General features: G+C 43.1%; 1 protein-coding gene across 3 annotated transcripts in view; it reads right to left on the bottom strand.

The window, feature by feature from the left end:
• Positions 1–26,692, bottom strand: part of TMCC3 (transmembrane and coiled-coil domain family 3) — a 291,867-nt gene that overhangs the window by 63,995 nt on the left and 201,180 nt on the right. For 2 of the 3 annotated variants that reach the window (XM_078675965.1, XM_078675973.1), the window contains exon 2: positions 17,722–17,835. The exons of the other annotated variant lie outside the window; for it this stretch is intronic. In XM_078675965.1, coding sequence (XP_078532091.1) covers positions 17,722–17,835 — 114 coding nt within the window. The remainder of the gene's footprint in view (positions 1–17,721; positions 17,836–26,692) is intronic. 3 annotated transcript variants of the gene reach the window in all.

Below are 26,692 nucleotides of genomic sequence, written 5' to 3'. Positions count from 1 at the left end.
CAGGGAACTAGGAGCTGTTGGACCCCGCAATATCTCCCTGCAGGCTGGCACAGTCACTCACTGCACCCATTCGCAGAGAGATCTCTACTGGAAGTGGTGTTGTGGTGTTCAAACAGCCAGCCCACCTTTCACTAATACAATGTCCCTAGGGTTGTGTTGAGTTTGCAGCTGCCCTGGGGGCAGTGCACGGCATGTAATAGTGCACACTGAGCAGGTCTGCCTAGTGTACTCTGTTAATTGTGCCCTACAGGGCAGACCAGGAGAGTGCAACCTTTACAAATTACATCTGCTGGTCTCATGGTAATTTGGAAACTGCACGATGAACCACGTGACCTAGATTATTTTGAGTCAATTGCCATCTCATGGCAACAGTGATATCTTGACCACTGCAGTCCACATTTTTACAGAAGTTTAAACTCAAGTGTGGAAAGCATCAGGGTTCTAATAGCAGCAACATAGGTCATAAATCATTAACGATGACCCCATTTTTGCCTGCATTCACACAAGCACACAGTGCTGAATTAGACCTCAAGATCTCAACACAAAGTAATATCCAGGCACAGATCAGTTCATTTCTGGGAATAAAATTGGGGTGGGTACTAGGGCAATTAAATATTAGACGGATGCCTAGACCACAACCAGCAGGTGGGTAAACTAGATGGCCACTGCCCTATCAGATGTGGGGTGGAAAATGTTTCTTGCGCCTACTGTGGTAAATATCCTAGTGCAAGCCATGCTAGGATCTGCATGCTTTTATCTTACAGGAACATGGAAAGCCTGGGTTGTGAAAGCATCCTTTTAAGCCACACCTGATCCATTATCCCAACACTGGCAGCGAGGCAGGCACCAGGGAAATCTCTTTGCGTTCCTAGTGATGTCAGGTCAGCAAAAAAGGGGACACTTTATTTATTCTCTAACCCATTTCCTGATGGTGCGGAAAGCTGAGCAGCAAATCCCCAAAGAATACAAAATAGCACAGTATTTTGTTTTCATTTTTAAATGGGTCATCGCCTACAGTTAATGCTGAAAATGTAAATTAATTCTCAGCTTAAAAATTCTTCGTCAAAAGAAATCACAAGGTTGCCATGAATCCCAGATGTGCCACTTCCTTGAAAGCAATAGGGGAGTTGAGTCTGGCCAAGAGTCAGACTAAGCTGCGATGCACGGGACTTGACATTTATGATGGCATCTGAAATTTAGATGTGTACAAAGTGTATCTGTTTGCTGCATTGATAAAATGAAGTCAGACACACATTGTATTACTCTCTCAGTACAGGGAGAAAGGGAACACTGGTGGTTTAAGTCTGTTAATTGCAGCACAAGTTTCTTCCAAATGTATAATTTCAATATATCGTCCTTTCCAACGGATGAGAGTTAGCGATAGATTTTACCTCCAGGGGCTTAGGGATGAATCACAAACATTTTTTGACCAGCACTATTTCACATCCGTAGTGAATAGTTAAGGCAGTGCCCTTTACCAGACTATTATGAAAGCAAGTTTCTGGAGGCGGTATCAGTGGTTAATTTGAGCCAGTGGTTTCCGGTGCTTGGCACTTGACACTTGTTTGTAAACACCGGTACTTATGACAGTCTGCCACATTGTGGCGTTGTTTGTCTAATTAGAGATGAGCACAACAACAGTTGTTTATTAATTCAATATGTATTAAAATGGCTAATACCTGCCACCCAAGTCATTCGTGTAGCTTGGGGGCCCTGACATTGTCAGAATTGTCACAATTGTAGGGGTGTGATGGTTAGTAGTTGTATTAGTGCAGTCAGTGGCAGCGCTGGTAGGGGCGATGGGTAGTGCAAGCTCCAATGGCCTTCAAACTGGGGCCATGGCACTTATATTTTTACAAATTAAGCACTTGAGTGTGTGACAAGAATATTTGTGCATAGTTGTGGTCTGCCACTTCTTTGTGCTACCGTGATTTTGTCCTGTATTATTTCATTATAGTATCCTACTCTTGTATTGTGTTTACATTGTGGCTGTTTTGTTGTGCTTGGTATGTTTTAGTTGTGCTGTTATGTTGCTTTGTGCATGCTTTGGTGTTGAGCTATTTTTCCATTTAATGCATTTCAAGCTCTTATGACAAGCTGCCACAGACTAATTTCGTAAAATAGTGCTGCTCCAGCTCTTCAACTATATTTAGACACAACTGCGTCAGACACTGACACTGAGGACCACAACAGAAATATTTTTGAATCTCACTATTTCATGTCTCTGTGTTAAATTAATGAAGTACTTAGCGTAAACACCTTTTACTACTGCATTAGGACGACAGGATTCTGGATGAGGAAATGTGCATCAAAAACATATGTGTAGATCTGATATCAGTCATTTTGTTGTGGTGGTAATGTATTCTGCAGTTTTTTGGGCTGCTGTGTTTTTGTTAAGTATGATTGCAATCGGTGCCGGACTGGGAACAGCAACCAGCTGTGGCAGGTCGCTGCGCGACCGGCCCTAGGAGTGGTGAGGGGGTGCAAGCAAGAAGCCCCGCTACTGCTTTTCTTACAGGGGACCGCTATTGCAGCACTGCTGAAAAAACAGCCCCCTGTAAGAAAAGTGACCCGCGGCCACAAAACTGGCTCCCACCCCTACGGCCCACCGGGGAAATGCCTGGTGCTCGCTACGGCCAGTACGGTCCTGATTGAAATGCAATTTAGTCGTGCTGTACTGCAGTCGTTGTGCTGCATTCTGTTTTAACTGAATTTTTAGGAAGCGCCTTTTTATGTTATGGTACTTTGTGTATGTTATTGTGTTGTGTTTACTTTAGATATGTCAACAAATGATTCTATGTTACAGCGAGCTCTTTAACTACTTAAGACACAAGTCAACCTAAAACCGTTGCAGAATCGAGACTTAACTCAGAACTCCTAGTTCTCGCCTCACAGGATACGGTTTGTGTCTTAAATTAGCACTTGCATTGCTGACCTTATGTTATATGGTCACGTGTCTTAACTTGGTGCTTCCAGTGGTCACTCTAAGTGATGTTACTCAGTGTCTTAAGTTAGTGCTTCAAGTGCTCACGTCATGTGACATGGCCCATGAATTGACACTATAAACAGCGTTCCCTTTGTTCTCTCTTATCTGGGTTGCGTCAGTGTAGGGAGCTCATCACACGGCATCAACAAAGAACAATAACAACTTTGTCTGCTGAAGTCCAAGTACAGAATACTATTATGCCTGGCCTCTATTGCATAATTTTTGAACCTGCAGCGACATCTCCTCTTATCATGCGCAAGTCAAAAATAGAAATGATTTGAAGTCCAGATAATAAATAAGTTTGAAAAGTTTCCACTAAGCGTATTGTTTATTGTTAAACGCATGGAAGCATGTCTACCATACATATCTTCCATGAGACCTCTTATTTTTGGGGACACATTAAGAGGCCAAAAAGCTACTTGTTGTTGGATGATGGAGACAAAGTAAACAGTATTTAAGACAGTAAAATATCCGCCTAAAGTATATATTTCAAGTAGTAAATTATCACTTGGATGGTGCTGGCTCTGTGCAAGGTCAGGTGGTCACCACCCATTCTGTTTTTATGCTGAAAGAAAGCTTAGCAGCATGTCACTGATGCCAAGTGAGGTGCCAGGTGATGGTCAACGGTGTCAACTACTGCCGGGAGGTCAGTATAAAGACCCAGGTGAAGTGATTATGAATAGCAGCCGCGATAAAGTGAGCGGCACAAGAAAGGGTGGTCTCCGTACTATGGAGTTTTCAAAACCCAGACTGAAGTGGGTTGAGAATGTTATGCACCAAGAGATGGTGTGCAAAATGGCTGAACACAAGACCACTACCAATTACTCCGGCAGATGAATATACATGATCTTATGTGCAATAAGGCCATACAGCGGTGAGCAGTATTAGCCACTGAGTCAATGCAGGAGTCTAGTGTCATGGCAGAGACAAAAGTGACACTAAGGGTTTTGACCTCTGTAGGCTTGAGGGTCGATGGTGAACATAGGCCCTGTGTTCCTTTTGAAACCAAGGAAGAAAAGTTGTATTTGTTTATTCTTGGAGCCTCAGGAAGCCCCTGGTTCCCACTTTGATAGAATATTGACAGTTTTGGGGCAATAATACTGATCCTCTTTATTGATTGTGCGTAGGCATAGCAGAATTTCTTTATTAATTAAGCGTAGGCATAGCAGAATTTCTTTATTAACCCCTTCCACGCTCATGACGAGCTCAGCTCGTCATGAGGTACGCCTGTTGTACGCTCATGACGAGCTGAGCTCGTCATGTAACGCGGTAATTGCGAATCTTCAGCGCAGCGCGGTAAAACGCTTAGCGCGGAAGGTGTTAATTGTGCGTAGGCATAGCAGAATTTCCTTATTAATTAAGCGTAGGCATAGCAGAATTTATTTATTAATTGTGCGTAGGCATAGCAGAATTTCTTTGTTAATTACGCGTAGGCATAGCAGAATTTCTTTGCCACCGATGATGTTAGAGCAAATTGAGGTTATCGATGATCACAGGCAGGAAGTAGTTTTGTATTTTGAAAAGTAGATGTGACCGCTGTTATCCTTGATAAACAATGTATGTCACCTGCCTGCTAGTAGAAGATCCTAGTTTATAGTTTTGTTTGCAGTTGGCTGTGAACAAGGCAAACCATGAATTGGGAGTCATTTGATACATCAGCTATTCCCAAGGGGCAGCAGGACAAGGTCATATGATCTTCCCTCCAACAGTGCAGTATTGTACCTCTGGTAGTACAGCCTCAAATTGCTTGAACTGTTCTGGCATCTTTCACAACCTTCCCTTTATATGAGTTTTGATGAGCTACAGTGGCTGAGGTGTCTCATATTAATTACGGGTCCTGTTTATTTGGGGGTTTGGGATCTTGGGCAGCATTAACAAAGGCAGCACCCATTTTGGGGGAAATACCACAATCTCAGAGAAAAGTACGACCTAGGGCTTAGAGGTGTGCCTGGAGAATATAATAATGAAAATAAAATAAGCACACAATTTGGGGAAACTTTACTTCTCAGATATACAGAAATATTTTGATACGGTGAGGTTCATTTATTGTTATCAAGTTTACACTAAAGATGATTCTTCAGGTTGGAAAGTGAAACAGAGGAATATGGAATAGTTTATTTTCTTCTGATTCAGTGAATAATGAGTAAGAGAGGCATCATAGGGAACTATGCATGCATAAATTCCAATTCCACTTACTTTGATGGAAAAGGCTAAAATAGATATCACCAGTGAGAAATGGCAACAGGCAAGGCACTAGCTGATAATGCACAACGTACCTGTCTCCACTAATGAATGAAGAACCCAATACTTCTTTCTCTTTAGCAATTCCCCACCAACAGATTCCGAACTTCACCCAGCAGGGTTCAGGCCCTTGGACATTGGAACATTTGCTTTGGAGCTGCTCCAGCCTGGAGCTGTTCTGGGGCAATTTCCTCATTTAATTACCATCTCCAGAATTAGAGTTTGTGTTTTCAGGAATATTGGAGATGTTATCACTTTTCACAGGAACTGTTTAAGTTAATTTTTCTCAAGAAACTGGTAGCCAGTCCTTACTGCTCAGCTGTGAATATATGACAAGACCCCAGTTGCCAGTGAGCGGAGAATGAATTGGAAGTATATTATGCATCAAGAAGAATGTTTTAATAGAAGGGCTGGCATTATTGAAAAGTTCAAGAGACTATGGGGGCCTTTTTATCACAAAAAAACTTTTTTAGCCCTGTATTCTCTAGCATGGCTGGATCAAACTGAAATCCCTTTCTAAGACACCAACTTCCAGTTGCGAATAATATCGAAATTATATGCACTTTACGTATGGCAACTTTTTGTTGCAAGAAAGCTCTTTATAAAAGATGCATGCACTTTCAACATAAAATACTTTTAATGTGTGGGTTTCCTTTTATATTATAAAATTCTTGTGATGTGGGGAAGAATCTTAAAAGAAAAGGAAAGGGGACAAGAAAAAAGAAAAAACTTTTTACTAGCACTCTAAGGTTTAATTTTGTGTGGAACTGATTTGTGTGATAAAAGTAAAGAAAACAAAATCACTTATTGTGTAATTCATTTTTATGGTTTTGTTTTTTCTCACAAAAACGATTCAAAGACATTTTGGGTCTTGTTTCCTGAGGAATGCCCATCAGAATGCATCGGACAAATCACGATGTCCATCCATTCTCACCTGCTGTATTTAGCTTATAGTACAAGCATTCCGATAGGCAGGGGCGTAGCTTGGTAAGTAAGATTGGAGGCCGATATTCCCAACAATCGCGCTGGCATATTATGTTATACATACATTATAGGATAAGCAGGGTGCATGAGAGTGGCCTAAGGGGCATGGAAAGGGAGAGGAATGCAGATTGGTAGGAGCACTAAGTGAGAGAAAACACAATATTTTGTAAAATAACCAACATTTTCAAAACAGCGAGGGAGATGGTGCATGTGCGTATTTGTCCGTGTATATGTACAAATTCCTGGCGAAATTCGACAGACACCTCACCATGCCCGACTGAAAGCACCTGTACTCAACTATTTATCAGAAAACACCCCAAAGACCCCCCTCTCCCCCCCCCCACCCCACAAAGCTACGCCCCTGTCCACAGGGGTGCACAAAACTGGTCTTTGTAACTTTGTCAGAATTCCCTCCCCCTTTAAGTCTTTTCCACCAAGCGTCTGTGCTCTTTAAGATTTACGCCTGTGATGGCAAAATCTCCTGTGCTTATCAAATAGTGCTTCCTGTTCCAATTGCTAGTCATACAAAATGGCTCAGGGTAACGGAAGAATTGTTCCTGACGACAGTCCCAAGAAGTCAGCCTTGGCATCACCAGGACTCAGAGGCTGCCACGTCTGTCTTAGATAGTTTTAAAAGTAACAAAGAGTCCCCTTCCTCAAGTTCAAACCTGCCTCCAGATGCCGTGCCTATGTGCTGGGGAAGGGTTGAACACAAAAAAGGAAGCAACAAGTGGTATGGGTTTGCCTGCTTGTGGCAGGAGGGCAGCAGCCTGGGGGTTCTGCCTGGGTGGCTGGGAGAGAAGAGCCCCTCCATTCTGGGCAGCCACAGCACCACCGTGGATTCCTCCTTCAGTCTGACCTCTGTCATCAGTGGGACCTCGCAGGGTGGGGGAGGCTAAATATCAAATGCTGAGCTTGCTAATGGTCTGCTCAAGTGCCAATGCCTGTCCTTCTACTGTTCGGCCAGAAAGTAAGTCAGTGTCAGAGGCTCAGAAAACTAATTGTGGGGAGTGGAAAGGTCTGGGGATGCGCAAAAGCATCCTGATTTGGCTGTAGATTCTAATCATGCACAAAAACCTTCTCCTTAAGTTTAAAAGTTTTAAGTTTAAAATTATTTATAGAGCGCACGTCTACCAACGGTTTCTTGGCGCTAATGCTAACATGGTCCAGAGCTAGAAAGCAAGGGGGGGTGATGGCGTGTTACTCAAGGAACTTCTTGAACAAGAAGGTCTTGAGATGTTTTCGAAATTGGGGGTACAGAGTGATGGAGCGGAGTTCGAGGGGAAGGGAATTCCAGAGGATCGGGGCAAGAGTGGCAAATTTTGAGCCTCCCCACTTCTTTCTCCGGTAGCGTGGGACAGTGAGGAGGGACTGGGAGGACGAGCGGAGTTCCCTGGTGGGAACGTAGGGAGTGATCTCAGAAGAGATAAATGCAGGTGCCACGTCCTGGCGTGCCAAAAAGGTGATAGAGGCGAGCTTAAATTGGACCCTGGCCAGCACAGGGAGCCAATGTAGCGTTTTTAGAAGAGGGGTAGAGTGGTGAAATTTTGGAAGTTTGAAGGCCAGGCGGGCCGCCTGGTTCTGTATCAGTTGTAGGCGGCACAAGCTATATGCGGGGATGCCAGCATATAGGGCGTTGCCGTAGTCCAGGCGGGATGCCACCATGGCCAAAATGATAAGTTTGAGAGCGGAAAAAGTAAAGAAACGGGACACCCTGCGTATAGTGCGCAGTGCAAGAAAAGAAGAAGACACCACAGAGCTAACCTGGGAGTGAAGGGTAAGTTGAGAGTTGAGTTTTATGCCCAGGGTTTTAACAGAGGAAGAGGGTACAGGAGAAGGGCCAAGGGAGGGGGGCCAGAAGAGGGGAGACCAGGGGCTGGATGAACCACCCGTCAGCACCAGTTCGGTCTTGTCGGGGTTGAGTTTAAGGTGATTGTGGTTCATCCAGTCCCTGATGTGGAGCATAACAGATTGAAAGTTTAAGATAGAGGAAGGAGAAGAGGATAGATTGAAAACCAGCTGGAGGTCGTCCGCGTAATTAAAAACGGCGACCTCCATCTGTTGAAGAGAAAAGATAAGCGGGGCAACGTACAGATTGAATAAGAGGGGGGAAAGGGAGGAGCCTTGGGGGACCCCGCATTGAACTTTCCGGACGTCCGCTGTAAAGTCGCCCAGGCGGACGGCCTGGGTGCGGTCCCTCAGGAAGGAGGAAAGCCAGACCAGAGCGGTACCCCCGATCCCCGCCGCCTTGATACGGGACAGCAGAATGGTGTGATCCACAGTATCAAAGGCGGCAGAGAGGTCGAGGAGCACTAGGGCCTGGCGCTGGTTCGTATCCATACCCTCCCTGAGGTTGTCCAGGACCGAGATGACAACGGACTCCGTAGAGTGTGCGGGGCGGAAGCCGGCCTGGCGGGGGGCAAGAGCCCCATGCATCTCCACGAAGGAGCTCAGGGCGCAGGTGACGTGGCGCTCGAGGACCTTAGCCAAAAATGGCAAGAGGGAGATGGGGCGGAAGTTGGCGGGGACGGTGGGGTCTGCCCCGGGTTTTTTTAGGATAGGCACGATAACCGCGGACTTCAAGGGGTTTGGGACTATGCCTTGGGCAAGGGAACTATTAAGGAGGTGAAGGGGGGGGTCAGGGCAAGTGGAAAATATATGCCGGAGGATGTGAGCAGGGCAGGGGTCAAGCGGAGAGCCAGATTTGACCAAGGAAACTAAAGAGATCAGAGATTCCTTAGTAATGAGGGGGAGGGTGATGAGCTCACCCTTGGGAGGGGGGCATTGGGGATCCATGAAGGAGGGGGAAGGGGGAGGGATGTTGGCTTTGATGATCGCAATTTTATGAATAAAGTAGTTATTGAGGGAGTGACAGAGGTCTTCGGACGGAACGGGCTTGAGGGTTGTTCTGTCCGAGAATGCTAGGTTGTGGATGATCGTAAATATCTCTTTGGATTGGTTATCCGCAGCGAGGACTTTGGAGGAGAAGTAAGATGTTTTAGCCTCCAAGATGTCTTTTTTATATTGGGCGAGAACGGTGGTATACTCCAGCTTTAAAATGGGGCAATAATTTCTCCTCCATGCCCGCTCCGCGCGGCGTACTTTAAGTTTGGTGGCCTTAAGCTCTACGTTAAACCACCGGTTGGCATCCTTCTCGCGCTTGGAGGTGATAAGTTTGAGCGGGGCGACGGAGTCACAGCCAGAGGAGAGCCAATGGTCGATGGCCTTGAACTGGGAAAGAGTGGAAAGACCCTGCAAGGAGGGAAGGGAGGAGGTGAGAAGGGAGGAGAGATTTTCCGGATTGACTCGGCCCCAAGATCGAACCCAGGTGTTTTTGGGGCGGGGGGGCTTAGCTGGGGGGGTGGGTAGGAAGGGAAAATGAGATCAGGTAATGATCAGACCATGAGCAGGGCGAGATGGAGAGAGAATCCACAGGGCAATTCAGGGACTAAGTGCAAGTGCAGTTGAGTTAACATTTGCCTTCCCAATGATTTATTTTCAGATCATGGCTTAAATAAAATAACCACTAACGTTGAGTGCATTGGCCTGCTAGCTCCTAGAATAAATCACTAAGGCTTTTAGTCAAGTCACTGGTGGTCTATGAACGCAATGTTAACCTCTGATTTCCTACAACATTGTTTCGGAGTCGGACGGCGACTTCACACTTAGGAAGTGGATATGACGCTTACGACCAACGCCTCAAGAAGTCACACAATATTACTACAAGTACATGAAATCTTGTTTTTGTAAGACTGTGAACACTCTCTGTGTCCTTGAACATGTTGTACTTTTATTGAGGTAATCAACTTTTACTGCATTCAAGAGAATGGAATTTCTTGGCGAAGGCAAAAGTTTATCCAAGCTATTTCCCTTGCTTAATTTATTACTTCTGATAATGTACCGCAGGTTCTCGCTGATAACTTAAATCCCGAGGGTACTTACTGCAGCCAGTAACCCTGCTCAGCTAGGGCTTTTCTCAGGATGTCCTCCTGCTAATGAGAGACCTAATGATACCCACACAAAGGGCAGCAGTGTGGGTATTGTTACAAAGAACCCGCACAGTACTGGGCAATAAAGGACTAGCAGAAGATAACATTGGTGGCATATAATGGCTCATCGATATCACATGATGTTGTTGTTTGTCTCTATAAGAATGTGTGGATATTTCGAGAGGCTCTTGTATTCAAGAACTGATGTCACCTTATGTAACTAAGCAAGGCGATGCCAGGCTTGGAGCGGTCTGCAGTGCTCCAATCTACAAAATGAGTGTAATGCCAAAAGCACGTTGATATTTTAGTTAAAAAAAAAAAATATATATATATATATATATATATATTAGCTGGAATCAGACCGATAGCTTGCATAGTGTTAGAATAGGGAATGTGAAAAAATACACTCATCTACTTTTACCACGAGTGTTTTTAAACTGCACAAGAAGTCCCATTACTGGTTCCAGTTTGTGACTTTTACACATATTGTGAAAGCTGCTTTGTGGCCGCTTCCTTTACTGGCGTCGTACAGGAAGCATTTACAATGTCAATAGGGCAGGCGCTGTGCTGCCAGCCTTTTGCACTTCGTCAATGCTTGTTTTCTCTTGTTTTTGTAAAACTTTATTTTTGCCCTCACCAATTTAACAAAAATAAGCATAGGCTAAATGGACAACTATTTGTGGGCCTCAGAAAGTACACTTTGCTCTAGTAGTCACTGGAACTGAAGGGACAACTTTGTGCGGAAATGCACTTTGTGAAAGAAGAGCTGGTCGCTCACTGTGAAGGTAACCAAGGACTTGAGTGAGCAGACCCACTGCCTGCACCATGCTGTATGCTATAGTGGGTGGAAGGAAAATGTGAATGACACGCCATCAGACCAATGGAGGAAGGGGCTGGATGAAAGCCCATATAAGTGAGGATATGAAATATAGCATTTCAGTAAAATCAAAAGAGCTTGCAATCAATTGAATTCACAGTGTAATGTGTGGTATTTAACTGTAGGAGCATTTTTCGACCCTCCGTGCATTTGCAGCCCACTAGATCAGAAATCTAGTTAGGGATGCTGAGTCCATGATAAAGAAAATGCAAACTTCACAGTACACCCTTAGGCGCTGTCTTATTTGTGTGGGTGGTACCTAAATCCCTCAACACAGTGGTGTGGAATTTAATAACATATCTACTTGTCTTTGTGACAGGTTGCTTCATAAATCTACTTGTCCTGTAAAGAAAATCCAATTGTCCCTTTGGCGCCTCGTAGTGCGGTGATAAATTATGGCAGCAATCTCATTATATAAGTGCTCTTATAATAGCCTGTCCCCTATGCCAGGGCTATAACAATAGTAGGGTTTGAATTCCAGCAATTCATGCGTTTTGCCACCTTTCCATGGATCTACATACTGGGGCAGGAGGTAGGGTTAACCAATAGTTTCAGGGTTGGAATGCACTTTGGTGTCTGTGCAAAATAATAATGTGCATGTTTTAGTTTTTTTTTTACCAGCTCTTTTCTAAGAAAGGTTGTAATTTACTCCTGACAAGCACAGAAGTAAAAGTTCTTCCACGTTGGCAAAAAAAGTAGTTGGAGGGAAAAGCGAACTCGTAAACACTCAACAGATTTTCGCATGAGCAAATCTACACATGCATATTTGCTTGTGCTAAAATGCAGTACACTTATTTTGTAGGAGTACGATTTCCTGGCCTACTTCTGTGAATTATTGTGAATTAATAAAATCTGTAAATCTGCACTAACGCATGGGCATACACAACGGATGCAATTTTGTCACTTATTTAAGAATTGGGCCCTTAAGTAGGTCTTGAGTTAACTAAAGCCTTTTGTTTTTATTAAAATTCTGTCCCTATGTACCTACCTACCTATAGATTAGCTTCACTGTGAGTGACGGCATTCTGCTTTCACAAGGAGCATATCGGCACACAAAGATTTATTTTTTCATTGCCAGACTACTGGTGTGCTTTTTGAGAGCAAAACGTTATTGCATTTTGCCAGTGCTTGTTATAATGGTGAGGGTCTAGCAGCTCCCACAACAGCTTTAACAAAAACAAAAGGCTCACTACCAATGTCAGACGTTTTGGGTTTGCAAAGGATTGTTTGTTTTCATGTTTCCCATAATAAAATGGTAGCACGGGTTCGCCATAATGATTTTTTTGCGAATACTAGCATGGATCAACACATTTTGCTAGATGATGTTCCAAAGGAATGGTACTTAAACTTTAATTATAGCTTAGTGAAACGTTTTCCTAGTTGTGTTTTTTGTGTACATTTAATTTGAAAGCAATCTGCTTTTCAAACTTGTGCAAATATTTGCATCTAATCTGAGAGCATTCAGTGAGCATTGTACTTAGCCGCATATTGTTAAACTTTTCAAACGTGTGTAGAATTTTATACTGGGGCTGCTGTCAGCAGTGCCGTCTAAGCTTACACCATTTCATTAGAACACTCACCCTAATAATAAAGGCTTTGCATTAATGAACTATAAATAAAGTTCGAACAGCATTCACTTATTGACACAAATATTACCTTACCTGCAGACAATGGCCTTTCCTAATCCATCAAGTGGTTCTGTAAACTGGCAGCCAAAGGGTTTGTGCTGCGGGAAGGTGGGCATACTTGTCCCTAAGACAAAATAACCATGAAATCTTGTTGTCCTAGGCCGATTGATATCAATAATTCTGACATGCACCACACCCACTTTCTGAGTTTACTGCCCTCTATACTTTGATTTAACAGGTGTTTGCTGCACTATCAATGGGTCTGTAAAAGGAGATGTGAAGCAAATATCCTGTTTCTGACTTAGAGCAGCTTCTAAAATAGCCTGTTAAAGAGACAGGGGTCCTTTAAGTCATTAAAATTACTGCAAATCACAAATTATTTTGGCGCTTGTGTCATGGAGGTTGTGTTTTGGGTGATGTGAACGTATTGTTGTTATTCTAGTCTTGAAGAAAGAGGTTGGCTTTTATTTGCTCTAGTCTTGTTACTCTTAACTTTTTTAAAGATGAAGTCTCTTATAAAGAGCACCTGAACCACCACTTGGATGTCTTTGTGTGCCATTTTAAAAAACATACATCACAGCAAAACTGGAAAACATTGAGTAAACTAACTAGTAAAGCATTAATATCGAAAATGTAAAGAAAGGATTGAAGAGAACTCATTACATCTGGTATTTGTGGAAGAGATGTGTATTTAAATTTCACCTGAAAGTGTCAAGCATGGGTAAAAATTCTAATGTTACAGGCTAAAAAGTTTCAAGCCACGATTGAGAGATTTTTAAGTTTTACCTTCTGACCAATTCTTTTAACCACAGATTTCCCCACCTTCAGAATATCCAAGTCATCAGACTGGATCCAAAAAGTTCTCCCAGCATTGACTCCTGCAGGTGGTACAGTGGCAACCTTGCACGCCCCAGAAGTGAGGGGACTGAGCGCATATAGTGTGCTGATGTCAGTTCTTCTCTTTCAATACCATTCCACATAGATCTGCTCTGTTTACTGATGACTCTCAAGATAATTTAAAGCCAATGGATGATGTTTCAGCTGAAAATGACAGGATTCTAATGATGCCATGTGTTCAGAAAGCAAATGTCTCACAGACCTGAACAACCTGTGCCTTAGGTGCATGGGCTCCAGGAACTTCCCGAAGTCATGTGAAAAGTGTAACATCATGCACCTGAAAGTTAGCAGGGAGTGGGAAGCATGGCTGTATATCACTGAAGAGAAGAGGTAGTGTTTGAAGCTGTGGGCCCACTCCAAGTCATGGAACCACTCCTGATCATGAGGCCGGGCCAGAGAAAAAGTCCCATTCTCATTCAAAGTCTTCAGGTAAGTCGAAAACATACCACAAACGCAAGAATGCCAAGCTGGGATCAATTCCATTCCACCACATGATCTCAGATGAGAGATTGGGAGGGTGACACTCTAAGGGTCCTGCACCTCCAGTGTATTCTGACACTGATCCAGTCCCTCAGCTAATCCTAGCATGCCCTGAATTATTTCCCAGGCCATTCTCAGCCCTGCAATAGATGGAGGCTCCTCAGCTGCCTTTGACACGGTTGACCATGACACTCTAAAACAAAGACTCTATGAAGCCGGCATAGAGGGAACTGCTCTGGGCAGGATCACGTCCTATCTTCACAAAACAGAACTAATGTCAAACCATACCACACCTTTCTCATCCAAACCGTACTCCAAAAAAGCAGGGGTCCCTCAAGGTTCTATCATCTCGCCCATGCTTTTCAACATCTACATGAAGTCTTTACCTGTACTGATCAATAAATTTCACCTCACGTTCTATAACTATGCAGATGATTTGCAAATACTCCTTCAACTGGAATGCCCCAAAGACATTGGAAAATCACCAATTTTCAGCTGTCTCAGAGCTGTGGATCAGTGGATGACTTGGAGCCATCTCAAATTGAATGCTTCAAAAACTGAAATACTCACGTGTGATGATAGGAAACATTACAACCCGCTTACCGCATGGCCTAATGAACTGGGATCACTGCCTAAAGTATCGAAGGAAGTAAGAAACCTCGGAATGACCATGGACTCCAAGCTGTTGATGAATGCTCAAGTGGATATACTAGCAAGATCAAGCTTTGTCACTATAAAAACACTGCAACAAATTTTCCCTCATTTGGGATTTCCACACAAGGTCCAAGCTACCATCTCCCTTGTTCTGTCCAAACTCTATTACGCCAATAGCCTCTACCACAGATCACCTTTAACGACCATGAAAAGAATACAACGGATTCAGAACTCGGCTGCCAGACTACTCTTGCATATCAAACCGTGAGACCACATCTCCCATTCCTTGAAAGCCCTGCACTGGTTACCGGTTGCCAGAAGATACACGTTCAAGATGCTTTGTATCACCCACAAAGCAATACATGGAATGGAACCACTCTTCATCAGGAATAAAATCACCAAACACATTCAATAAAGGAACATCCGCTCTTAAGGAGCATCTCACCTCAAAATCCCACAATACAAGAAAAAAACTATGGGTGGTAAATCCTTCTCTGTTCAAGCAGTCAAACTATGGAACTCTTTACCCCCCAACATAAGGTCCACCAACAACCACCTTATCTTCAGAAAACTACTAAAAATTTGGCTCTTCCCCACATAAGCACCATACGCAAACAGAAATTTACAGCATATCCCTCTGTATATAAGCATTCGTTTTTACTATAGATATGTACGTATCTTTGTGTACTACTTTGTATAAACATGTAAACTAATTATGTTGTTGAGAGAAAAGAAATAATAATAATAAATAAATAAAAATCATCTTTGGGGTACATGTACATACTTCCATTGTGCATCTATGTACCTTCCGTGTACTGGATCTGTGTGTCTGTTACTTTTCTCCTGAAAAAGCATATCCAATGCACTACCCTATTTCTCATCCTGTGCCTCCTATCAATATCTTTAATCTACATGTACTTACCTCCTTTATGTATCTATATACTTTCAATGTACTTATGGATCTATATATTTATCACTTTCTTCTAATTTAACATTTCCAATGCATTACCCTATTTCTCAGCCTATACTTCGCTCAATATATCTTCTAGCCAAACCTTCTGACTCATCTCAAATTTCTTTCTACTACTCTTTCCAATGCACTACCCTATCTCTCATACTATACATCTATCAATATATCCTCTACATCCACTCTCTCATTTATCCCAAACCCCATACCACTACTATGATCGCCAAAATAACCCTTTCTAGACTCTTTCCCCCAAAAAAATCCAACACTATTTTATTCCTCCACTATCCTTTTCAATCAAGATTAACAGATTAACATGTTCACTTCTCAAATTCCATATTCAACTATACTAATTCACCACTAATCCTTCATTGGGTTCCAGAGTAGCGTGCTACACGCCAATAAAGAGTCTCAACACCCCATTAGGGTTACAAGATCTATATAAAAGCAAACCTTTTTCCTTTTCTACCCCTCCCCAACCCTTCTCAATCCAAATAACTGACTAACATATCCACCACTAAAATTACTCTCATGTTTCACCATACTAATTCAACACTAATCCTGATGGGTTCCAGAGTAGCATGCAACTTGCGCTTCAAAACCCCATCAGGGGTAGCAAGCGCTATATAAATACAAACCCCTTTCCCTCTTCTATCCCGACACCTCCCTTCTCCACCCAAATAACTGAATAACATATCTACTACTCAAATTACTTCATATTTTACTACACTCATTTTCAACACTAATCCTTTATTAGTTCAAGAGTGGCGTGCTACTCGCCAGAAAAGCGCTTCAACACCCATCAGGGGTAACAAAGTGCTATATGAATGCAAACCTTTCTTCCCCTTTTATCCTTCCGCTATCCTTCTCACTCCAAATAATCCGACTAAATATCCACCACTGAAATTACTTCATATTTCACCATATTAATTCACCACTAATCCTTTATGGGCTTGCTGAATAGAGTGGGGCAACAAGCGTTATATAAATACAAACCTTTTTCCTCCTCTATCCTTCTGATATCATTCCAAATCCAAATAACTGACTAACCTATCCAACACTTAAAATGTACTTGCATGTTTCACTACACTAATTCAACACTAATCCTGTATGGGTCCTGGAGTAGCGTGCTACTCGCCAAAAAAGCGCTTTGACGCCTCATCAGGGGTAGTAAGCGCTATATAAATGCAATACAATCAAGGCACATAAATTAAGATAGACAGGTCTAACAGTCACAAATTATTAAGTGTCAGTCCAGGACAGGTTTGTTACCAAGCACCCACACATTTCATTCAACTTTACCCCGTAGTCCCGGGGCAACTCATGTATCGGTTTTGTTGTCAGGTCTTGTACATCTTGAGAAATTAAAACAAGGTTTCCATCATTGTAAAGGGAATATATAGAAATCATAGTACAAGCAATGATGGCACAGAGGAAAGAAAACAATAATGTTACTTTCAAAGGGCAAGGAAGAGAGGATGAGGAGGAGCAATGAGTAAGTGAGAGATGGACAGAGAGAGACAAATAGAGCAACAGGGAGAAAAGGGGATAAGCAGACATGCAGTAGATAAGAGAAATATTGCACAACCTGTCATTTTTTGATTTACGGTATTGATTACGTTTGTGAACTTGGAAAAGTATATTTTGTCCCAAGCAAAGATAGAAACCAGACACCTTAAAAAGGATAACACCATACTACACCTCAATTCAGTATAGAGAGCCTCATTGGAAAGAGCAGAGAAGTAAAGGAGCCAATTAACATGAATTTGTTCAGGACCTTGATCACAGAGATAGGCCAATCCTTAAGAAAGAGCAGAAACTATCCATCATTTTCTCCACAAGCAGTGCAGCTGAAGAAAGTAGGAGCGGTGAGAAAAGTTCAGCAGACCCATGTCCGCAGCTTCAGATTCGACGGTCATTGATTATGGCGTCCGGAAAGTGGCACACGCAAATTTCTGGGTGTGCACCAACCACTTCACCATTTCCAATGGTCCCTCTGCCAAGCTTCCACCCAGTACCTGAAGAATGCTCGCAGCCTGCTGCTGCTCCATCGCTTCCGGCTGCTGCACACCCGGATCCAGGACTCTCTGAGGATGGTCCGATTTGTCGATCAAACTGTTGACTATAGACCCCTGGAAGGAAGGTGGCATGCGGTTTAAAACCATGTATAATCGTTAATTTACATTGCATATTTGAAGCCGGCGAAGGAGGGACAGCTGCCTCTCAAGATCTGGGGGTTGTTTCAATAGTAGACTTAAGTGAGATTGCAAGAGCATTGCCTCTTTCTAATAGCATGCATGGTGCCACGCGAACTTATGATTGGCGAGATCCCTGTTCACGATGAATGTGCAAAAAATAATTTTATGCACACAAAATAAATGCTTTTTGCAGACCAGATGTGCAGGACAAATCACTCAACAAGGAGACTTCATTAAGGAATAAAAAAGTTCATGCTTCACAATATGTCAGAGAATATTATGATCACAGAATTACAGGCCAAAGATCACTGCTGCATTATGGAAGGCTGACCAGGCAAAAAGGAAGATTGTGGAGGAGAATGCGTGAGGGTGAAGCCAGAAGATGTGGTTTGTGCAGCAACAGTTCGAGGATTGACTCCAAACAAATGTCAACAGGGTGTTTCCAAGGATCGGAACTAACTAAGAGTTACATTTCAAGGGCCGGGATACTTGGTTAAGTACAGGTGTGGCTGGCACAGTAAGGGGTATTCAATAAAAAGACAATATCACCATATAGAGAAAGATGAAGCAAGATAAAAATAGATTGGGCAAACCGGAGAATTGATGGACAGAGCAGAGTCAGAGATCAGGCTGGGCTCGAAGAGCCAAAGGAGGAGAGGAACCAGCCAAAAAAATTAATCACGCAAATTCTGAAAAAGATCTTCTAAACCGCAGAAATTGCATACATTGTGTTAGACTGATACTTTTTTGCTTTCAGTAAATAAATAAAAATATGCCTTCTTTGACTTTTCATCTTATGCTCAATGTTAAAAGAAAAACGACTATTCCCAGAATGCAAAGTGCACGTTGGTTAAAGCCAAAACAGGCACCACACAACATGGGTCTGCTCTGGCTCTTTGAACATCAATACGACATTGTTTTCAGCCATGGGTCTGACTTTTACCATTTTTCAGTCCAGTAATGTGTGTGGTTGCAGTTATATTCTCAGCACATTAAGGTTTCAGCAATGCAATCAAATGTTTAAAGTTTTGCAGAGGACTTTAATAGCCCCGTCCCTTGGTTTGCTATTAACTGTGGTACGCAAGTGGCCATCCCCACCTCTGCTCTTCTTACGCCTGTACCTGTGTACAAAACAACTTCACCAGGCTCCCCAGAGACCTCAGCAGGCATTGAACAACTGGCTTAATGCCCTGTGCACCAGGCCAGTGTGCTTTAAGCACAAGTTAGCCAGGTCTTCTCAAGAGTATTCCAATTTGATGTGAATTCATTGAACACAGGCGCACAGATGCTAACTTTTTTAGACCGCTTATGTGTGATATTTGTATGGTTTCTGTGTATGTACAAGTGACACTACTGCCAAACGTGTGACACTTTGAGTGACACTTTCTCAATCAAAGTAAACCAAACCAATGACCACTATTCAGTTACTTTATTATTTTTCTGAAGTTGCATCCGGTCATATCGCACAACAATGAACCTACACTGGTTGCCAATAATTGTAAGCCATTTCCTCCATTTTTCGCCCCACAAATCCTCTATCTGTATCTCTCACATCTTCTCCTTTATCCTATTTTCACTATGTCCTGCATGCACTTTTTTGTGTTGCTCCCTTCACCACACACCAACTCGCTCGCTCTAATCACCTGTTAATCACTCCATTTGCTTTTCCTTCACGCACATTCATTTATAAATGTAAATACAACTGGCACATATGTGGCCAAGGCCACTGCTCTGTACTCTCTGCAGAGAGGTCTTGGGATTGAATGAGCACGCGGTTTGAATACTTTTAAAACCCACTGCCTGGCTCTGAGAAATTCGAAGTGCCTTCAGCCTGAACTCCTGAGCTCTCATGGTCAGCCGTGCGCACCCACCCACAACCTTTACTCATACAGACATCTAAAGGCAACTCCATTTATAATCTGAACCGTGTAAGAGTCACATGTTCAGGGAACAAAGTACAGAAACACAACATCAAAACGTAAAATATCAACAGGGACTCCGGCTGCATCACTGACACAGATTACCAGGTTTACAGTCACTACTGAGAACTCCATCTGAGCTAAGCTGGCTAGGTCTCTGATGCTGTATGACTGGGGTTCCCACGAGTAAATGCTTTTGTTGGCCAAAAAGTTACACCCGACCTGCAGAGAGGGTTGTGCTAGGCCCAGAGCTGGCTCCTATGGGAAAAGACTCACCACTTCCCTGGGCTCAGCTCTCACAGCCTGGGGTGCTTTGAGAGACCAGTCACATTAGTGCTAGTTATGTAGGCTGCACTGAGACCAAAGTTCAGTCCAGCCAAGTGCCTCGCATCTATGGGTAACAAAGAGGCGCTAAACATACCCAGTATTGCATGTTTGTGTGGTGGCACCAACTACAATGCGTTATATACAGTTATATTAACTGTAGATGCGTGACACTTGGCAGGGCTGTATGCAGCAGGTTTCAGGGTCTTTCCCCAGCCCTTTTGTTGCATGATCAGCTCTCTAGCCTCAGTGCTCGAGCTGTGCACGTGTACTTGTGCTGTGTGCACAAGCACACACCTGCCTGTTGGAACACTATGCGTTGCGTCCATAGAAGTGCGCAGATGGAGTGCTTGCTGCTGAATGTAGTCCGTCTGCTAAAGGACTGAATATGCTGCACTCAGAAGGCCCGCAGGCTCCATGAAACCACCACTGCTGTTCGATGGCAGTGTGTGTGTGTGTGGGGGGGGGGGGGGGGGGGGGGGCAGCACTGCCAATGCTGCAGCTCTCCAGTGCATTTATAATGCAGCGTCGAACAAAAACCGTTCAAGGATCACTTGAAACTTGTTTTTATTCACTACATATCAAACTATGTTCATGCGAAGGTATATTACAGAGTCCCTCCTACAAAAAGGCTCATTACATTTCCAATTGAGTTTATCGCACTATTGTTTGCTTGATTCTACGAAAAGTGTTCCCCATAATGCAATTAGCAGTGGCATAATTACACTGCTCAGTTATTGCAGAAACATCTGAGCCTGCTTTACCTTTCTTATTGAAGATTTACATAATATGAGTCTTAACCTTGTTCGTCATTTACACTAATAATGTGGGCAGATTAACAAAATGTGCCAAATTAATCTGTTTACTGCGTCTCTTGTGTTCCCACGTAAAGCCCTAAGAATTACTTCCATCGTTCTGCTTACTGCGCACCGAGGAATATAATTAGGGAAGCCTGTTGTTGTCTAGAAATCTGTTCCATAAACTTGTTGCCCTATTTGTTTTAGGCATTACTTGGATTTCAGATTCACAGTGGTGTATATCCTTCATGTAAGTAAATAAATAAAATTTAAAAAATCCTTGCACTCAATTGTATTCCATAATAAGATGAACCTCTTGAATCAGATTTAAAGGGTAACTCCCTTGCACCTCTCCTCGCTCCTGTCTGCCTCCTCTTTGCCTTTTACTTGTGGGAGATGTAGGGCCGAATGGGACTTGCTCTTTCCCGCTTCTCTCTCTAGTCCTCACGCCAGCCTCATTTCTATACCCAGCTTAGTCACTCCATCTCGACCAGCCACTTTTAAAAAATTACCCCTGGCCTCTATCTCTGCTTCTACCTTACTAATTCTTCCCACACCTCTACCTCACCTATACACTTCAACCTCATTATTCTGCTGTTTTTCTGATGTTACAGACACGCAGAGCTCCTAAATAAAAAGAAGGATTACACATTTAGAAAGGTATGGTCTACCAGCATTGCATGTATTAGTTGGAATTGCTGCAACACTGTAAGACCTTCAGGACAGCTTTCTTACACACTTGGGAGTAGGCATAGCTCTATCACCTCAACTATTTATTTTTACTGATATTGTAACAATGGTACAATTATTATATTACAGAGTAAAGGCAAAAATATCAAATAGAAAATTTGCCTGTTAACTAAAAAAAGGGAAAAAAAGAACTTAAGTTAATTGATTTTTAAACCAGTTAATTGATTTTTAAACCAATTGCCAACATTTGAAGTGATTGTCATTTATTTACCATTTTTAGACAAATTAATTTTTCTTTTAATTTTTGTAATATTTAGTTTAACAGTCTTGAACCTAACTGTATTTTTTTACAGAGTGCTATGTTTTATTTCTTCAATACTAATGTGTACAGTCAACTTTTCTTCTTTCAATTCAATCCCTTATAATGCACGCTATGGATTGGGGACAACCTGCCCCCAATGAGGCAGATGTAACTGGTAGGTGATAGTGAATATATCCACAAATTTTAGAGATGTAAAGAGTATAGTGCCTTTAGAATAAATAACCTCTTCACACTATCCCATCTTTATTGCAGGTTTTCCTGCGTGACCTTTTTCTGATGGCTTTTGAAATAGTATTGCACATGCAAGCATATTTCATTATCTGTGACTTAATCCATATATTTAAAAAATCTATATATTGTAATAAAGTGGTATTTAAAGTTACTCCCCACATATAAATACAGCTGTACGTTTGTAGCAGTCAGTATTTATTTAAAGCAATAAAATTAAAACGGCACACCAAGTCTTGGCAGCATGGGGGTGCATCAGTTTAATAGTGGGCAGTTAATGGTACAATAACAATGTGATGAAGGAAGGACTAGTGGCACAATAACCATGTGATATGACAATATTAGTGGCAAAATAAATGCAAGATGTATCATTAGCACTGGTGCAATACATTTCTGAGGACACCTGGATGGATAGCAGAACAACATCTGTGATAAGGCAACACTGCTAGCACAGAACCTGAATGGATTTCCTAGCATACTAGCTGTCTGGTGGGGATTACCAGGGCCGGACTGGCCGTGACGGGCACCGGGCAAACCCCCGGTGCGCCGCACAGGTGGGGGCCGGTTTAGGGCCCCTGGGGGCCGTTTTTGTTACCGGGCCATTTTTGCAGCATAGCTGCAAAATCGTCCCTGTAACAAAATCGGCAAAAACCGGCCCCGACAAAGAGCTCAGCGGCAACCCCAACCCCCCGCGGGCGGAGGAGGGGGGTCGGCCAAGTACTTTGCCAGGGCCGGTTTTGTTTCCCAGTCAGGCCCTGGGGATTACTGCTGGTGGATTAACTGGTAGGCCAAAGCTATTGGGAAAACAATAGACTAATGAAACGGTGCACGAAAGTTAGTTGGGAATTCTATTCGTTTTACCTCTAGTGTGGTACAAAAATTGGCAGATGGATATTGTGTGTAAGAGCTGTATTTTGAGGTATGATTTCTACTTGGAATGCATTTTCACCTTTCCATTTTATCACAGGCTCTTCAGCGTGCGCACTCATAAATCAAGTTGCTGAACTTACTGTTTGGAACGCTATGCTACCAGTGTCCTGCTCACTGATGCAGGTGGAAATCGATCATAAACCTGCCTGAAGCTGTTAATAAATTGCAGGTTAGACAGGGCAAAGCTGTAGGAGCGTAATGCAGGCCCTGGCCTGCAGCCCATTCCACCGCAGGCTATTGAATATCTGCTTAGTATGGGATACTCTATCCCCTCATCCCTTTCTGCAGGTGGGGCTAAGAGATTGAGTGGTTTATTTGGGTTGCAGGTAAAAGCCAAGGGGCACTTGCATCAAAGGTTTTTATGAGTGCAAACGGTGCGATTCGCAAAAATCGTCTGTTTGGGATCGCAAAAGGCCATTGCATGAAAGTGTTGGGGAAGCGCAATTTAGGGAATCGCAATTTCTTGCGATTTCCTAAATTGCAATTGCATATAAGGAATCGCAATTTGCGATTCCTTAAATGCAATGCAAGAAGCACTTTGAATTAGCGATTTCAATATTTGGGGCTGCAAATTACCGACCAATTAAACTGGTCGGTAATTTGCAAAAACTCTGAAAAATGCACTTTAGTGCATTTTTCAAAGTTTCATGTTACACACACACACATGCCCTTGGGGCATGTGTGTGTGCAACATGGGTGCACACCACAATTTCAGAGGTGCAACATGGTGTCTTTTTGACACCTTTGCACCCTCGAAATTGAATGCACAATTTGCGAGTACCGATTGGTACTCGAAAATTGTGCATGCAATTTCCCATTCATCACAATGAATGGGAAGCCATTCCTTAATTACGACTCGCAATTTGCGAACCGCAATTAAGGAATGTTTAGGAATCGCTATTTCTATAGCAATTCCTACATGCATAGGCTTTGGTGAGTTCTTAATTGCGATCCCTTAATATTCGCAATTAAGGACTCACAAAATCATACCTTGATGCATATGCCCCCAAGCTTTATACACTTTTGCGAAAGCACACATAAGTATGGTATAATAAGGTCATATCCCATCATAGATACAGCAATACGGTCAAGTGAACTACAATCTCCAAAGTACAGTTATTTATAAAAGAAAAGTCAACTGGAAACTTGGTATCCATGGTGTTAGAAAGGATATATATTTTTTGCCTGGAATCTGCACACCACAACTCTACTAGCACAATGTGTGAGCTTTCCCATAAAATTATTTACTTGCATTGGTTTCACATAATGAGCTAATGTTCCTGTAAGGTAATAGTATATGGTGCACCAGTGGCATGGACATTAACTAAAATATATGTGCTGCAGTATGTGTTTACACCACCTACACCAATATGACCTGCATGTAGGGCTGCAGAAAGCACCATTGTGCTCTGGCAAGCCTGCAGGTTAAAAAACAATGCACTGTAACCTACCTAGAGAAAGTGCCTTTTCATGGAGAAAAAAACATATGTAAACGAAGTCACCCCTAAAGTGCTCTTTGTAAGCCCAAAGAGCTGGCTACTTAATATAAACATGGGGCATACTAGATTTTGGAAAAAAGGCATCCTCACAACATTGGAACTCACAAAAAGCTGTCACTGTATAGATAAAGCTCAGTTTCCAATGAGGAGGCCTAGTTATGAATAAATTCACCATGTCCTATCTTGGCTTAGGAAAACCTTAGAATGATCAATAAAATATAGTTTCCAACTGAGTTTGAAAATCTAATTCATTGGTGAAAGTAGATTTTTTGATCATTTTAGGGACAGGTAACTTTCTAAAAGTAACTTTATAAAAGTCTAATTTTATGCTGTCCAAGAGTAAACTGGTTTGCCTCACAGCTTTGTTTCCGAAACTGAAGAAACTCCCTAACTGACTGGTTAATCACCCTCCTTGTGAAAAATATTGATTGGCCTCTGGCAGCAGGATAGCGGGAGTGGTTTTGATAGGGGCCCCTTAGCAGAAATTAGCCCTGTGCAAAAGGGACAGAAACAGCTGGCAACACAAATGGCAGCTTTCCCAGCTTTTCCTTAGAAGTGGAGGGTGCTGTCAGATACTATAGCACCATCTGAGACCTGCGCTCAGTGTCCCGAGCAGGAGGGAAACGTTTTTTATTACTTGTCTGCTACTTGTGCTACTGCTACTGGGATGTTTGGCAGAAACTTTGCGACCTAACTAGCATGTGTTTGTGAAGCTGGTAAGGCATCCTCTTCCCAAACTACTTATGAGAAGCCAGGATATTCCTTGAGACACTACCAGATTTATACACAAAATAAGCTCATGAGATGGACACTGGTGTTAGTTTTTCAGAACACTACCCTGATGACCTGCACTTATGAAGTCTGTTTATATTGGCGGCTACTGTAAATAAAAAATGGTGGTGAGCAAATGTGTGCGACTCACCATAAATTCGGGAGCATGACCGCGCTGGGGTGCTCCTCCTCCACGAGCAGGAAGGAAAATAAAGGACTTCCTTCCTGCTCGTGGAATGCATCTCTAACCAATCCTGAACCTGCTCTCATGCTGTGAAAGCAGCTCCAGGATTGGTGGGAGCAGGCTCACCCAGCGCTCATTTTGAGGCTTGGGGGCCTGTGTCAGCAGTCCCCAGGCTGTTTCACAGCCTTTGGATTGCTGGGTCTACAGTGCACAGGTTGTGCTGGCCATCGCAAGACGGCAAGCAAATCTGACGTGCGCACTGTACACCAGTGCTGCCTTCCTCAATTTGCAGGACTCAGCCCCGCCCCCACCCGCGTGCTGTACACAGCGTGAGTTGGTGCAGTGGCAGATAAATAAAATGACATTAGCATGCCATTTTATTTATTTGTGTTTGCCGGCTGATCTTGCAGGCAAACGTTCCTCTGCTCCTGAAGAAGAGCTGCCAGGGGCAGCTGGTGTTAATGGGCGAAAAGGGCATTGTCCTACTAGCTTCGGGACTAGGATCGGGGAGGAGATAAGAGGCTGTACACAATGCAACAGGTTCAAATGAAGTGCTCACTGCTTCATGCTGATTACAATCCAGTTTTTTTTTTTAGGAAGGGATGAGGTCAGTACCTCCTGCACATGTGCTGGCCGGGACGAGAACTATTGCTCGTCCTCGGAGCACATGCGAGAAGGGTGATGTCAGCCTGAAGGGAGTGGCCAGAGAAAGCGGAAAATTGTTGTTTTTAAATGGGACACTTATACTGTGGCCCAGGCAGTTTTATCAGCGTGCTATTGAAGTGAATGGTAAGGGGCAGGGCTGGCCTATTTCAAGACAGAGTAGTGGGTGGCAACAATTGGAGCACTCCCTTGCCTTCGCGCTACTTTTAGGCCTCCTGATTGGATAATGGGGGCGGAGGGAGTGGGCTGTGGTAAAGTTTGCCTGAGAAGCTCTGATTTGGACTTAATCGGCACGCAGCAGATGTGCTGTATTCAATGTGTTATTGACTGTGTTTATTGCTCGGGATGGACACTGGCACCAGATGCAGTAGCAGCATAGCACTGCAGATTATTGACAGGCTGGGGTGTGACAACAGGTTTGTACAATGAGCTGCAATGACTCGCAAGTTGTGTTGCATGCGTCT

This window comes from Lissotriton helveticus, chromosome 1_1 (genome assembly GCF_964261635.1).
Source record: "Lissotriton helveticus chromosome 1_1, aLisHel1.1, whole genome shotgun sequence".
NCBI classification, from domain to species: domain Eukaryota; kingdom Metazoa; phylum Chordata; class Amphibia; order Caudata; family Salamandridae; genus Lissotriton; species Lissotriton helveticus.
This window is presented reverse-complemented; position numbering and strand designations above follow the sequence as displayed.